This window comes from Rhamphochromis longiceps, linkage group LG2, assembly GCF_057381845.1.
Source record: "Rhamphochromis longiceps isolate RC_006_pf linkage group LG2, R_longiceps_female_GT1.1, whole genome shotgun sequence".
Classification (NCBI taxonomy): Eukaryota; Metazoa; Chordata; class Actinopteri; order Cichliformes; family Cichlidae; genus Rhamphochromis; species Rhamphochromis longiceps.
In genome coordinates, this window is record NC_140558.1 from 38832014 (window position 1) to 38848066 (window position 16053).

At 40.2% G+C, this 16053-nt stretch overlaps 1 protein-coding gene across 10 annotated transcripts in view; it reads left to right on the plus strand.

The window, feature by feature from the left end:
• map7d3 (MAP7 domain containing 3) overlaps positions 1–14820 on the plus strand; it is a 28796-nt gene extending 13976 nt beyond the window's left edge. For 2 of the 10 annotated variants that reach the window (XM_085427914.1, XM_085427932.1), the window contains 14 exons: positions 1993–2100; positions 2837–2938; positions 3363–3461; positions 5214–5339; positions 7121–7260; positions 9220–9347; positions 9442–9659; positions 11037–11166; positions 11481–11766; positions 11969–12022; positions 12118–12187; positions 12375–12522; positions 12888–13174; positions 13261–14820. In XM_085427914.1, coding sequence (XP_085284040.1) covers positions 1993–2100; positions 2837–2938; positions 3363–3461; positions 5214–5339; positions 7121–7260; positions 9220–9347; positions 9442–9659; positions 11037–11166; positions 11481–11766; positions 11969–12022; positions 12118–12187; positions 12375–12522; positions 12888–13174; positions 13261–13268 — 1904 coding nt within the window. In that variant the 3' untranslated portion in view covers positions 13269–14820. The remainder of the gene's footprint in view (positions 1–1992; positions 2101–2836; positions 2939–3362; positions 3462–5213; positions 5340–7120; positions 7261–9219; positions 9348–9441; positions 9660–11036; positions 11167–11480; positions 11767–11968; positions 12023–12117; positions 12188–12374; positions 12523–12887; positions 13175–13260) is intronic. The other 8 variants (XM_085427956.1, XM_085427971.1, XM_085427978.1 and 5 more) reach the window with 6 other exon arrangements.
• The last annotated feature ends 1233 nt before the right edge of the window (positions 14821–16053 follow it).

The window sequence follows — 16053 nt, forward strand, 5'->3', positions numbered from 1 at the left end:
AGAATATCTATATTTTTAAAAAAAACCCACAGGCCTGAAGTAGAGCTGGGCGATATGAGATTTTTTCATATCACGATATGTTTTTTTCATTTCAGGCGATAACGATATCTATCACGATATAAGCCAAATAACTATATTTGTAAGATTTAAATGTGCCGTTGCTCACAAGTAAAATGTGAAATAATCAGCAGCTTGTTTTTATTTAAATATTTATTTCCCATAATAAGTTCAACAGGGTAGATGTACTTAAGGAACATGAGACTTTTTCAGATAAATAAAGGCAAATATTGCAAACTACACAAAAGGCAGCCGCTAAAGCGTTTAAGTTTCAAAATAGAACAAACGAAACAGACTAAATTGTCAATTCCACTTAGAAACAAAATATTAATTCTAAAAATAAATCTTAGTTTGTTTTACAGAAGAACAGACAAAACTGACTAACTTTTGTCAATATCAAATAAACTGAGAACTAAAAGGAAATTCTCAATCTCTCCTTGCTGAGCTTTTCAAACAGTTTTAACAGTTACTTTAGTCTGACAAAAGCCGAATGACGAATTAGCGCTTCCAGTCAGAGACTGAGGCTACGTCCACACGTATTTTTGAAAACGGAGATTTTCTGTTTTCGTTTTAAAAAAAAATCCTGTACACACATAAAGGCAGAAATGAAGGAAAACGCTGCTATGAACATGCCAAAGCAGCAGGTGGCGCTAGATTCCTAACCGTGCAGAAATGTTGGCCAATCAGAAGTCTAGAAGCCTCGGTGGGAAAAAGTAAACAAAGCTGGGGCATAGAAGCAGAACAGAGTCGTATGTGTGGAGGGACAGTAACTGTGTGTATATGTAAGCATTTAAACACTGCAGAGAGTAGAATTAACAGTAACAGTCTTGTAGAAATTCATTTCACTGAAACAATAACGTGGCGCACAGTGTGACGCATGCACCAGTTTATTGTATTTCCAGACTTGCTTTCGGCACATTTACAGTGAGGCTACTCTATTTTTTGTCAGACTTGAAATAGCCGAAATACCTTCACCCTACGGAACTTCTATGGCTCTTCCGTTCGACAATCTCTCCGGCATTGGAACCATCATCTGTTTTCTCTTCGGTCACGCTCGGTTGATTTTTCTAGTCGGCACACTCATTTCCTCCATTACGTGCTGGCTGCTTCCCAAACAAACACACGTGCGGCTTGGCACTTGTGCTGTATGTAACAAGTCACGCGACGTGACGCTGCGGCTGTGATTGGTTCGGCTCTGCGCTACTGAATTTGGATTGGCTGACCTTTTTTTTTTTTTTTTTTTTTTTTTTTAAGAGGACAAGAGCGGCGAGGTCTATCGCGATAGCTTAATTTCTCTATCGAGTAAAAGTTATATCGCGATACATATCGTTATCGTTCTATCGCCCAGCTCTAGCCTGAAGTAAGGACATGAATGCAAATCGTTTTTAATATTTAAGGATTTTAAATGTAAAAGCCATTTTATTCCTGAATTCTGGCTGTAATTGCTCATTCCTATTGTTGTGCATTTCAAGATCACATGGGTGACTTTGCAATAATTTCTCTTTGAATGGTATTCCAAGAAAGCACTATTGTATCTGGCACAGACAATATGTTTATGCTCTGCTCTTGGAGGGATTCAACATAAACATTTTTTGTTTACTAACTAACAGCAATGCCTGATTCTCAAATCACAGTGGCTGTGTTTTGATATTTATGCTTATGGCATGTACTGTTGTCGATTCGGTGTGTTGCTGAATGCCCATTTTGTTAGTAGCACGATAGCATGATCAATTAAGTTAATAGGAAAATTCATCCCCAAAGACAAATATAGTTTGTGTCCTTTTATTTCAGGTGTATTAACTTATAGCCCTTTGCCTGTTGGAGGTATTGAAATACAGCAGATCATTTTACTCCCTTTTGTAAACCTAAATTCCCTCCCTTTTGCCTCCGGTTTAAATCCCGCCTCCCTTGTCTGTCTTTCCTCCTCCCTCTTAGTGGACAAGCGCTCCACATCCACCACAAACCTGAAACAGCCGCCTGAGGCTGGCATGAGCAAACGCCTATCCTCCTCATCTGCCACCCTCCTCAAATCACCTGACAAACGTAAGTCTCCTCGCCTCCCTCCCTCCCCTCCTTCCTCCCTGCTTCCATCCTACCCAGTGCTGCAACTTAACCAACAAAAGTGTTTTGTTTTTGTGTGTGTGTGTGAGAATATTTATGAATGAGCTTTTTCAGGTATTGTACCATTTCTGAAATGGAACAAACTGAATGAACTCTGACCCCTCTCCTTTTTCATATCCAGGGTTTAACAGACTCACTGATGCAGAGAGGGATTGGTAAAACTGCTTTAATCTGTTTCTCATTCCTGATTCCAGATACTGCCCAGTTCTTCTGCATACATTCACTGCATCTCTTCGGATTCATTAATCAGTAAATAGTTTTAAGGGCTGCTGAGCACCAAACGATGATGTTCATGAATATTCTCTTGTATTATAGAGAGCTGTCACTCTTCTGTTACAATATACTCAATCCTGTTTTGATTCACATAGAATATAGTAGAAGTGTACAAAAAAAAATCATGAAACGGGTATTTGATTTCTACAGGAAACAATCAATGCAGATGGGTGAATCACATCTCTTCACAGCCTCTTCAGGCTGACAGTGTCATTTTTATTTTCCTTTTCAGCGTAACTGGTTTCTCTTTACTTCTCAGCTTGTTTCATAATAAATTATGCCACCACTCTGAATACAATATATGAATTAATTCCAAAATGTTGTGTACCAGTTACAAGCTAGTCTCGTTATTTCACCTTTGGGTTATTTCATCATTGTCCCTCAGGTGTTAAGCCAAGGAGTTCATCTTGTAACCGGTTACCTAGCAATGCCAATGCTGATCAGGCCAGTAAGGAAGACGACAAAAAGCTTCAGGTGGAACAGACAGGTGCAAAAGATCCCCTCTTCATCTCGCATGATACTTTAATAACCAATATTGTGTTAAATACACAATTTGTCGAAATAATGCATTATTTATTAAATACTCAGCTGTGTCTTATGCATGACACGCACACTGAAGATTTGCTTATTGCTTGTTATTTTGTTGAAACACTTAAAGAGGCTAAAAGTAGTATTACAATAGTCAGCTCTGATTTAGGGAGAATGAGCTAGTGTGATCAGATGGAAAAGTTGAAGCTCGTCTTTGTATCAAGGCTTCATCTCTTAAACTGGGGCATCAGCTGCTGTCAGCCTTAACCCGGTGACTCACATAAAGCAAAACAAAGTGCACATGACTTGTAGACTTTCTTAAGGGTTTCCTTGTTGACTCCCCCAGTGCCTGCTTGGCTATAACTCCACTCTCATGTTCCCAGGCCGTTCTGTGAAGAAGAGAAGTTCCTCCCTTACGCGAGTAAGTCTGGGCAGAGCACAGACCCCTGCAAAGCCTGATAAGGGGACAACGGATGATCAAGGTGGCTAGCATGAACAATCAGCATGCAACACTCATGCATCTTTCTTTAAATAATAAGCATGTGGCTCTGATGCTACTTCATCATTCTGAATCCTCTTGTATTTTTAAATCCTTAACAACGCTGACTGCTGCTAAGAGCTTTTAGGGATAATAAATCTCATTTATCTCCTTTCAGACTTATGAAGTTCAAGGTTTTTTTTTTTTATGCTGGATCTTCTTGCTGCATATGGCCTTTTTTTCCATTCATGTTCTCATTTACCTAAATGCTCATTTACACCCATGTCAGATGCAGTTTTCTCTACACTGCCAGTTGTCTTTGATTTTCTGGGAATGTTATGCTTGTTCCATCAGTCCTTTAACCTTTTTGCTGTCTTGACCTAGCTGATGCTGCTCTACGTCACATTTCTCACTGGAAGTGAATCTTGTTTTAACCCCCTTTGTATTTTATTTTTTTATCTTTTCATTTTTTCAAGTGTTCACTAAGGAAGTGTCTGTTGTGTGCTCTGCTTGGACTAACACTGTGTATTGTTTTGTTGTCACAAAGTGTTGATTGTTTTCTCCCTCCGACATGACGTCATAGGTGGATTTAAGTCACTCGTGCTTCATTGCGGTGTGTGTCCGTGCCATCCCAACATAGCAGCCACAGAGCACACAAATGACCTAAGCAAATCACTGTACTCTGTGTGTTGCTATTAACAACCAGTGCTTTTATTTGTTCCGTAGCCAAACCAGTCTCTTTGTATGTATGAAACTAAAGAAAAACGCTCTTGTCCTCTATTCATGTATGTTCTGTGTTTAATCTGAGCAGTAGCACAACACATAAGCTGTCTTCCATACTGAATCAGCATTTTTGAGTTTAAATAGGTTTTTTTTCATAATTCTACCCTTATTACAAAAATAACTACAGAAATTATGACCTGGATATAGAGTAGGAAACGGCAGGAAGTCATGTCGCCAGCCTCAACGGGCAGCCACTAAATGATTAACAAAAATCAGGTCTGTCAACAACACATGTCTCCTCAGGAAGGGGCTATAAAAGGAAGTGAGAATCTAGAATCTCCTTTTGAAGAGCTAACATTTAGGTACATGTAGCAGAAACAACCTATTATAAGCTCCAAATATTTCTCAGTTGCATTTTTTTTTTTTTTTTTTAAAGTATCAGCAGCAGCCTTAATGGGGAATTTTCTTAGTGTCTTAGCTAGTGTGCTTTTAGAAGGGCTGTAGTCATCCTCTTTCTTTGCAGGAATAATTTGGACCGTTTTTTCTCTTTCCACAATAGAGAACATTGCACAGCATTAGATGTAGCACTGTAATAGACATGGTCACTGTTCTTTTGTTTATTCTTCTCTTCTTCTTACCCAGTATTATTCTTCTGATTGCTTTAAAGTCATTTCATAATTTGTTTTTCCCTTCAGCAAATCCTAAGGAACCATTACTTTGATGAGCTTTTCACTAATCACCTACCAGGCAAACTCTTTTATCAGTCTCAGTACTTTTCCACGGTCACCTTATGTACTGTCTTTTATTGAGTATCCTTCTTTAACTCTATATTTATGAAAGTATAAAGACAGTTTATAAGGAACCTATCTAAGACGAGAGCCATTACCTTTGGTTCTGTATGTTGATTCTCTTGTTAAATCACATGGTGAACTTTGTTTCTTTACTTTTATTCCCCATTCTCATCCACTCTTTCTATCTTGGCCTTTACATTCTCTTGCTTTTTTCCGGTGATCTGTTTTTTTCGGACGTGTAGCTCGCAGGCCACTGGCCACTACTGTGGATGGAGGGGTCCTTAGTCGCCTGCTCACACCCACCCAGGCCTCACTAGCTAGGAGCAAGAGCGCTGCCGCCCTGTCCGCTGAAGGAACAGATGCCCCAGGTAACCTCCGCTTAGGAGACCCTGAAAGAGAGGAAAGTTGGCCAGGGACAGACCTGGTTACCCTCTCGTTTCATCAGTAAAAAGTCAACCTAGGTATTCCCATTATCAGTTAACTAGATAATTTCATTCCACTGCCCAGATGCACTTTTGGACTTTTCAAAGTGATTGGTCGCTTCAGAGTTTTGACTGCAGTTGTAGTGATCAAATGTTAACGTGTGCACAGTAATTAATTATAATAAATAGCATGAGAAAGTGTATTTACATTCTAACAAATAAACTGACATACTCACACACACGTTTAGTTTACATGCATTTCCAAATCTGATACAATCAGTTGTTGTGTGCTGAGCTGGGCTGTGCAGGGCAGTCTTGGTCAGGAGCATTTCTCTGCCTCAGAGTAGCTTCAGGGTCCACACTAGGAGATTTACTCTAAGCTGCTTACCTATTGGTTCTTGTTACATCAAAGTAGGTCTGTTGTGCCTTTCCATGAGTTCTCATAGTGAGGCATAATGTGTTGATATTGTGGATGCTTTAAAGCATCCTGTGTGGGTTTTTATGTCGCCCTCGATGACTGACATGCCTTAATGTGAATAAGTTTTTTGCTGTGGTGGTAATGATCAATTGCTCTATAGTGGTTGACAGCCTGCAATGATTAACATACAACCACAGTAATGAATACCTCTTTTTCCCTGGTTGACTGTGTGTTTTTATAGGTAGGAAGGGGAGTGTACTGTAAAGCACTTCAAAGCTGCAGCTGCATTTCTAGTGTTGGTTTTAGGCTGTGGCGTTTATTGAGTATTGAGTGGCCATTACAAACCTGTTAGAAGGTATAGATCCTCTGCTAAGTATAGCCCCAGTAGAAGCATGACTCATCCACATTAGCAGCAGCTCATTACAGGGTAGGTTTCATAGTCATTGCTGCGGCGCAGTATAAACTCTGAATGAATTTAGTGAACAGGCTGTGGCAGGGAGAGTTCTTTGGGTCTTGGGATTATGATGGTTAATCCCTCAATCTGACACAGCAAGCTAGTGCACAGCACCATTTCCTCTTCTAACTGCAGGCTAGACTAAACCTAATTGCTAAAGACAGTGTGTTAGAGCCTTTGCCATTACAGTGTTATAGTTATTTCTCAGTCCTGTCCTGAAACTTGAAAGGTCGGTCTCTCTCTGATTAGGAACAGTTACAGCATGACAAAAGAAAGACATATTACTCATTACTCATACTCTAGTTACTGTACTCGAACACAGCAAGCAGTGCTATTTACATTCACTATGTGTTTAACGTACTAATAAATCTGTGTGATTTTTGTGTGTGTGCAGTGTCAGTGTGTGTTCTACTTTGGTGGTGGTAGGTTTTACATAATGTGTGTTGTGCTGTGCTTATGGTGCCCGGTGTTTAGATTTGTTCATGTTGTATCCAGAAGCTGCAGGGTGTTTGGGTTTTTCGCCACATTGTTGCTCCCTGCTTGTTATGTGTCTCCAGTAATTTCCAGCCCGTCCGGAGTTTCAGAAATTAAGCTATTCCCTGCGTAATGAGCTATATCTAACAAGTCGCTTTGTTTTTTTTGTGCTCTCTCTCCTTACAAAAACCTTTCATTTCTTCCATCCATCATTCTCCCTTCCTCATTCCTTCTTTCCCCAACCTTACCTCTGTATTCCCCCTCTTTTCTTAATCATTCACTCCTTTTGCTTTTTGCTGCTTTGCTGCCCAATTTGGTCGCTTATCACTCCTCCCATTGGTTGTGCTCCCATGGTCCTGCGATGACTGTGTCCTTTACCAGAGTGTCACCTGTGTCCTCGCTCAGCCTCTGCCAGCCCATTGCACCCACCCCGTGGTCCAGTGCGCAGCCGCAGCAGCGACCGACAGAAGAGCAGCATGACCACATCTGTGTCAGCCGATGGAGCCCTGGACCCTTCGATGGTATGAACACCTTCGTTTTAATAACTGAACTTAGCTTTTAATCGTTGATCTCAATTTTAAAAATGTTCTCATGTCAGAAAACTGAAAAATAATGTTCAATTTGTTTAGTATCACTTTGGATTTGCTGATGGAGTAACCTGGATGTAGGGCTTTAGCTGGCATCTCCTAATCCATATCGAAATTTCCGAGTGATCATAGACACATTTAGGTTACGCATTTGGTTGTGACTATAAGAACGACAGAGTATGTTATTCTGCTCATAGAAGATGTGCTTGAAATAATTTAATGGAGTTTTGATTATATTACATAATTAAAAAAAACATGTGTAGCAAAGCTATGGTTTTATTTCTGTGGGAAAGTTGTTAAATTTTGTTTGGAAATCATGGACAGAAAAAGTTTCAGTAGCTTACTTTTTTTTAGTAGCATTGTAGCAAGAGGGAGCACAGCAAGTAGTGCTATCTACAGTGACTGTGTGTTTAGTGTACTAATAAATCTGTGTGATATTTGTGTGTGCAGTGTCAGTGTTTGTTCTACTGTGGTGGTGGTAGGTTTTATGTAGTCTGTGCTGTGCTTGGTGTTCATATTTGTTCATGTTGTATCCAGAAGCTGCAGGGAGTTGACAGAAAATGAAAACTTTCCTACATTAAAATTTGTGCAACAAACAGAGTGGCATGGGAAATAAATTGCCCCCTTCCTGATGTATTAGTGAGTCGTCAATGCACATTTGGAGTATTTGTGATAGGTCGCACACTCTTGGGAAGGTGTAGAGGTTTCTTTATTTGTGGATAATGGCTCTTGCTGTGGTTCACCGGAGTCCCAAAGCCTTAGAAATGACTTTGCAACCCTTTCCAGACTGATAGTTGTCAATAACTTTCTTTCTCGGCTGTTTCCTTAGATCGCAGCACTGTGTGTTGCTTTTCGAAATTTATTAGCCCACTTTATTTTGTTAGACAGTTTCTATTTAAATGATTTCTTGGTTCAGCAGCTCTGACATTAAGCATGCCTGGGTGTAGTTAGAGAAAATAAACTCAGGTTTCCATAAATGTGATTAATTACAGTCATCTCATCATTTAAAGGAGGGTGGGTTACTTTTTCCACATAGAGCCAGTTAGGTTTGGATAACTAACCAGTGATCTCTGTCTAGTATTAGAATTTGTTTGATCTAAAACATTTAAGTAAGACAAATATGCAAAAAATGCTTTTTCATGTCACTGTATATGCATATATCCTGCTACATTTGCCTGTCAAAGTACTTCTGCAGGATGCTAACCATAGGGAAATGTTACTCATGCAGCTGCTCTTTGGACTTTGCTGGTCACTCATTTAAACATGGGCAAAATTTCATACTGCTGATGCTTGAGGGTCTTATCTGTATGGTCTCACTTGTTGGTCTGCCGTGCCTGGTTCTTTCTCAACCTGGCTTTCTTCCGCCTTCGCTGTGGTTGTGAAGGGCTTCATTGTCATAGTATGAAACAAAGGGATTCATAGTGGCCCGATTATGGACAAATCAGGCCATGCAAAGCAGACCCCACCCAGACCGTGGGACCCAATGTCAGAAGCCTCTGACTTTTCTCACCATCATGTTATCATCTCTCCTTAAGATGTACTGAATGGATAATGTGGATAATTGGAATTCAAAGACTTCTATTTGTATTACATCTCAATACAAACAAGTAATTGTTTTAAAGTTAATTTTCAAGACCTGCAGCAAAAGTAATCTACAAAGATTTGTAGTGAAAGAATACGGTGAGGAGTTTGTTACAAAGTAAAAGCTTTTTTGGGGGGGAATCAGTTAAATTCATCACTAAAGTGCTTTGTTTTTCAATATGTTCTATAAATATTTCATAATACACAAAGGATTTTGTGGGAATTGGTTTTACGTTCTTGGAATAACCCTATTTGAGAGTGGTTTCATTAATACTGTCTCCACTTGTGTCCTTTTTTTTTGTGAAATTACAGAAAGATAAGAAGTTAACATCACCTGTGGGGCAACGTCCTGCCTCCCCATCCACTCCAGGTCGGCACCGTTCGCCATCGCCTGCCCCCAGTCCAGGTCCAAAGAGGACTCCTTCGCCTTCAGCACCCAAGTAAGACTCCTGCACAGGATTTGTTATGAAACACATGCATTTTCATTTGGTTTTAAGTCAGAAAATAAGATGGCACACACAATTTCTTCTGCAGGCAAAGCCCTAAGATGCGCCCAGCCTCTCCAGGCGCAATGAAACAACGCCCACCGTCTCCTCAGCCTGCATCAACCAAACCCCCACCCATCCAGAAGCCTCTCGCTCCAGCAGGACCACCAACCTTACGAAAGAGGAACTCCAAGTCCAAAGATCTATGTCCTGTTCAAGCTGTGGCTCAACAGTCCTCTGATTCCAGCAAGACCAAAGACAAAGATGGTGAGCAGTTAACAGAGAAAGATTGCTTTATGTACTGTGACTTAACAGCTATTGTCACCTGGCAGTCGGTAGCAGTATTTGCCAAGACTGTTCATTATCCTGCAAACCAGGATGTTTGTTCACTGTATTCAGACATACATTTCATTTCAGCCAGTAAAGCAGGACAAGATGATATCTTTGTAAACCAAGCTAAGTCTTAAGTCACTAAGTTAAAGTGTTTTCGGCTAATGTACTGCAGCACGTCTAGTTCCAGGTGATTACCTCCAGGTCATAATGACATATCCCTTTTTTTCAAAAATGTTGCTTCTGCAAAAAGACTGTTTGTCCTGCACGTAGTTATTGGCACATGCTTCATTGACTGCATTCAGAGGAAACTGCAAACAGAATTTGTGCTTTAAGCACAAGGGAATCACAATCACTGAACATGGTTTTATAACATGTCATTTTATTTTAGTAGACACACCATTATTGGGATTGTGTTTACATATTGCAATAAATCTCGGTGAAGCAGAAAAGGTAGCGTTTATCACCTGGAGTCGCATGCTTTAGACATTTGGATTTGCTGTTTCTTCTGCCACCTCCTGGCAGGGAAAATCGTTTTCATATGGATTTACATGCAACCAGATATCCACTGTGTGTTAAAAGCTCTAAAAGCATGGTCCAGTTTAGGTTGCACATTTATTTTTAGGAGTGTATGAACGGCGTTTACCCTGTGTCTGCTGAGATAGGCTCCCCAATGGCTGTTTTATGAGCAGTTAAGAAAATGGAAGGATGGGTTTATTCAACAGTCCAGCTGATAGATTTGTCACATTGCTTACTATGGCTTAACACACCCAATACACCCAAAACATAAATGGATAAATGGCTTGATGTGTTAACCTTTGTTGTCTAACCTCATGTATGAATTCCTGAGGAGAGTACTTCACTCAAAGCAAAGGGATACTCTGGGATTCAAGTTGAACTTTATCAAGACACTTTCTTCACTGTTCTGCTTCTGTCTTTTCTGTGATGACAAATTCTTTGTGAGCTTTGTGAGCTGCTGGTTTTCAGGACTGTCTGGAAGTCACAATAGAAGTAGCAGTGCGAATCCTCGCTGAGAGAGTATTCAAGAGTGTAGTCCAGGCCTCAAAAGGCATCCAGTATGAATCAGGGGTATGATAATGGACATGGTCTGATACTTGAGGGCAAAAGTATACCTGATGAGGGGATGGGACTTTACCATGTGCTGATGAAGGTCGGTGATGGTAGGGATGATGTGCTGCCAGAGCTTGATTTGAGAAGAAAGGTTAAAGTTGAGGTAAATCAGGCCCGTACAGCATTGACAAAGTAGCTGACAGAAAGTCCTCAACCTCCGCATTTGTCTTTTCCACCTGTCAGACTCAAAGGCTACGTCAGGCACCAACTCTGCTGCTGAGGCTGCCAAGATCCTGGCAGAAAACCGTAGACTGATGCGAGAGCAGAAAGAGAGAGAGGAGAAGCTTAGGCTACAGAAGGAGGAAGAGGAGAGGTAAGGTTATTTGAGCTGCTGGAACTGTGTTCTTGTTTGTTCCACAAGTTATCATCATAAATTATTGTTTTTATTGTGTGTTGTTTGTCTATATATGACAGAGTAACCTCATTTATGACCACAGCGTAATACCATTGACAACAAAGTTGTTTAATAACAACAGTAGTTTGGAGCTGCTTGTATTTTATAGCCACATGTGCGATTTGCATTGTTTTAGCTAATGAAACAGGCTGAGGCATACTGGTAATGAATACGAATAATTTTCATTTGTCAGGATACGTTAAATTAAGAGGTGCCATTTTTGACTATCTTAGGTTGAGAAAAGAAGAAGAGGCACGATTAGCAGAAGAGGCTCGATTGAAACGTCTGGAGGAGGAAAAGCAGCTTGCAGAGGAGAGAAAACTTAGGGAAGAGGAAGAGGCTCGCCTAGCAGAGGAGGAACGGATTAGGCTGGCAGAGGAGGAAGCACAAAGGCAGGCTGAGCTCCAAAGGGAACGCGAGGAGGCCGAGGCCAAAGCCCAGGAGGAGGCAGAAAGAGTTCGTCAGGAGAGAGACCGCATTATGCAGCAGAACCAACAGGAGCGTATGGAGAGGAAGAAGGTATGATGGGTGCATCAACTTTTTAAATTTTTGTTTTGGGCCTTGATTCATCGACGTGTCATTAAATAATTTTGTTTTGACAAGAAGTTACATCGAGAGTCAGTTTTTTAACCATCAGTCTCTCCTTTACCCAAGAGTCCAGATCACATTGGCAAAGTAATTACTAGAAATTAATTTCTAACCTAACTTCTTTCTGTTACAGAGAATTGAAGAAATAATGAAGAGAACTAGAAAAGGGGACCAAAATGATTTAAAGGTGAGCTCACATTCAGTCAACCCATTTGGTCGTATTTGTGATTTTTGGAAAATTCCTTCACAATCAAGGTCTGTTAACATTTGTCTCCTGTGTAGAGAGATGATGATAAATGCACACAGGAGAATGAAGATGAGGAAATGGACCAGATAAACTATGAAACTAAAAGTAAGAGTTCTCCAGTCTTTTTCAGCTAAGAATCTAAATATGCTGAGCAGCTTTCATTATTTGTCTGTAACTGCGAATGTATCTTCTTACTTTCAATGTACTTACATATTGCTTGAGTAAAATTACATATATTTCTATGCGACTTGTGACATATCTAATCTGTGTTTTCATTGTCGCCCTAATACAGTAACAGAGATTGACAAAGATGAGAGCTGTCTGTCCTCCGGTGAGCCTGCAACAGAGCGAGAAGAGCCTCTGGGCCACACAGACGAGACATCAGAGACAGACAAGGAGAATAACAATGGCACAAGCACAGATGAGACTCAGGCAGAAAGGTACAACTGTAGAGAAACCAACAAAACCCACAAACTGAGTTACGTTTAGTCATCTAAAACTGCCTCAAATAGTTGGCACTTTTCTTCCTCACAAAATACCTCGGTATTACAAGTTAGCTAACATGTCAGAGGTGGGACAAGATTTTCTCACATTATTAAACTGTTTTGGTATGTTAGTGAAGCCAAAGACTCCCATCTCATATTTTACAGTTTGGCTTCTAACATTTTACAGAGAAATACATAAAATACATTACATTTCAGATCTTTTTTCTCTCTTAAGAATCAGATTTTAGTTCAGATGTATTTCTATTAAAATACAAACACCTATAATAATCTCTTACTCTCCCTTGGTTCCCCTTCTTCAGTCCAGTACCTGAGGGTCGCCTTGTCGAGGGTTCTGAGTTCACGAATGAGCAAGACTCTACCAAGTTGGTCTCCACAGTCAATGGAAAATCCAACCAATGGAGCTTTGAGGAGCTCATTGATCTTAACGGCCACTCCAAGTCTCGACCCCTCCTTGAGGCGGGGGACTGTAACAATGTCTTGATCAATTGTGACGGGAGCTCAGATGGAACCAGAGTAGCCTTTGAAGACAATGAAACCCCCATCAGCACGCTGCATTCCTCCAGTCAACCCATAGAAGCCCTGCCAGGTGAGCTGTCAGTCGCTGATGACTCCGATGCTGCCATTGTCTAACTTAACAACTGACAAGAACTCTCGTGTTTTATGTCCCTCCAGAGATTTGACGTCTGCGGCGTCGCTGAGAAGCCTCTTATTGCTGCACTCCTAAAGTTCCTGTCCAGTTGACCTCCTTAAAAATTCTGTCAATTCCAAGCAGCTTTCTCCCCTTTCTCCTCCTTTTCCAGAGGGAGGAGCACAAGGTGAAGTGGAAAGACCACCCAAGTGCTACGTTTGCACCCTACATGATGAGGAAACTATGTATTGAAAGTATATATTAATAATTGTGCTTCAGGGAAATGCTGTCTGTTCTTTCCACATGCTTACCCTGGGTCTTTTTCCTCTTCCTCTTGTGGTTTTTAGTTCTCCAGATTTTTTTTTTTTTCTCAATTTTGTTCAGTTTTGATGATTTTTTTTTTTTTAAAGTGTTTGCTTTTGTCAGGGGTGCGTTGTTATAATTTATTAATTTTGGCTTCTTTGATATTGTAATTATTGTTATCAAATGTTTAGTCTTTTTTTCTTCTTGTGAGAATATTCCAGGACACATGCACAATAGATTTTGTGAATTATTCTTAATTAATGGAAGAAATTGTTATACGTTCTGTTTTGTTGGGGTTTGGTGGAGGTGGCATCACAGGTTCTCCATGTGACTGATCTAAATTTACTTGACAGTCTACTTTTTGCAGCAACATGGCCTTACAATTTTTTTCCCCTCCTTTCTAATTTTTTAAAACAAATTTTTTTTTCTTGCATGCACAGGTTAGCAGTCCCTGCTAACCTCGGGATTGGCTGTGTTAATACATTACTTGACTGGGCTTTTGCCATTTCATCCCCCTCCTTGATTTTTTCCCCCCCTTTCCTTCTTTGGCCACTAGAGGGCTTCAGCAGCACAGCAGTTGCATTTGAAGGCGAACCATGTGTAGATCCACATGTTCAGTAAACTTTTTGCACTTGTTTGAAGCTCACGGTTGGTTTAGGTTTTCCTTTTTTTTCTTTTTTTTTGCATTTGTATATAGAATACAAGTTTACTAATATTGTACTTTACAAGAGTCCTAGCTGGGTCCGGTTTTAGTGTCATTTGTGGCGACTCCTCCAACTGTTTGAATAACCATACCTGTAACAGACTGTCACAAGACAGAGGTGAAATCCAGTAGTTTATTTTTAGCTGCTTCTGAGCTTCTTGACATGGTGTTTGTTACTAAACTGAAACTAGGAATCAGGCTTTCAATGATCCGGTTTTAACTTGAGCTTTAGTTCCCGCTTTGTGATTCATTCTTCTGTGTGCTTCATCATCAGTTCCACTTCTTTCCAACTAACCACCATCTAAATATCCTGTCAAACTAGCTGCTACATATGACAAAATGCATTTCAACTATTTTTGTAGTATACAATTTTGGCTGTTGGTTTCTATATGAAAATGCATTTCTACATATATTTAAGTGTTATTATATTGTGTAAATAATCAGTATTAGGCAAATGAAGCCATGTTTAGGATGGAGTGGCTCAGGTTGTGGAGAATTCAAGAGTCTGTGTAAATGACTATTCGGTTTCAGTTTGACTGGTGCCGTGTGACGGGGTTGCCAGGTTCTGTTTGGCCTACCTGGCAACCTTTATGTCCCCTTTCACAAGAGCTCAACAAAACTGGGTGGCAATCTACTTTGTTTCCTAAGTTTCAGCTCTGTATCTGCAAGCGCTAATTCTAAATTTTGCCTACAAAAAAGACTAAACCAGTTGAGATTTGGATGACAGACAGAGCCATTTTTGTCCTTACAAACACATCTAAACCCATGATATGAGTCATAGATGTGCCTCTCAGTGCTTTTACTGTCATCAAAATGCAATTAATGTCACGCAAAAGGATGTAGGGGTGTTGATTGGTCGTTGCAGGTGCGTCTGCTCAGGATTCAATTGTTCTACTGTAGAATAAGGAGGGCACTTCCACCCGACAAAACCTGACGTGGGTCAGGCTGGTTGTCTGGTTCTTTGTTATTCATGAAATGTTGAATTTCTTGATGCTTGAAAAGTCCAAGCACGAGGTTTGAGACCTTGAACTTTTGCCTTTTTCTCTGCTGGCTTACTAAACTCTCTCTGTACATATAAGGAGTCTGAGCTTTTTAGCTTTTCAGCTTTGATTAATAAGCTCAAAGAATGTAACAGACTCCATAAACCGTCCTGCAATATTTACCACGTCTCTGAGCTTACGCGCTTTTAGCCATCTTATGTTATTCTTCTAGGACGCATGAGACTTTTTGCACTGTCACAAGTTACCCTTCTTTAAACAAAGCACGTATCTGAGGACTTTACAGACTCCTGGGGGAGCTGTGTAAACTTTCATAAAGAAAAAGTCATTTATGTAGTTCTGTCACTTATTCCCATCCAGATGTTTTAGCCTCATTCATAACCTGAGCCTTAGATCTTTCATACTCCACTTTGCTTTCCTGAATACACCTAAGGAGTGGTTATAGTTGCTGCTTGAACACATACGGTGTCTGCATGTTACAGGGTATGGATGCAGAGCTCACAGCACGTAGTCCTCAACATCATCTATAATGTTAGGTTAGAACGGTGCCTTAGATTAAGATTTAGTGTGGGTTGTTTGTTTTGGTTTTTTTTATTGTTTCACAGTCAACTAAGAAAGCTTCTCCTTACCTCGGCCTCGACAATCATTCTACTCAACAAGGGCAACTTTGTGAATATGAATATTTCTCTAGACGTTTTACTAACAATGCCCTGTCCACATATTACATTTGTACTGTAAATATATCTAAAGTTTACTGAGATACTGACTGTTAAAACAATAAAGCCTTGAAAAAATATGTTTCCATTTCTTGCTGTGAAGAGGAAAAATGGGGC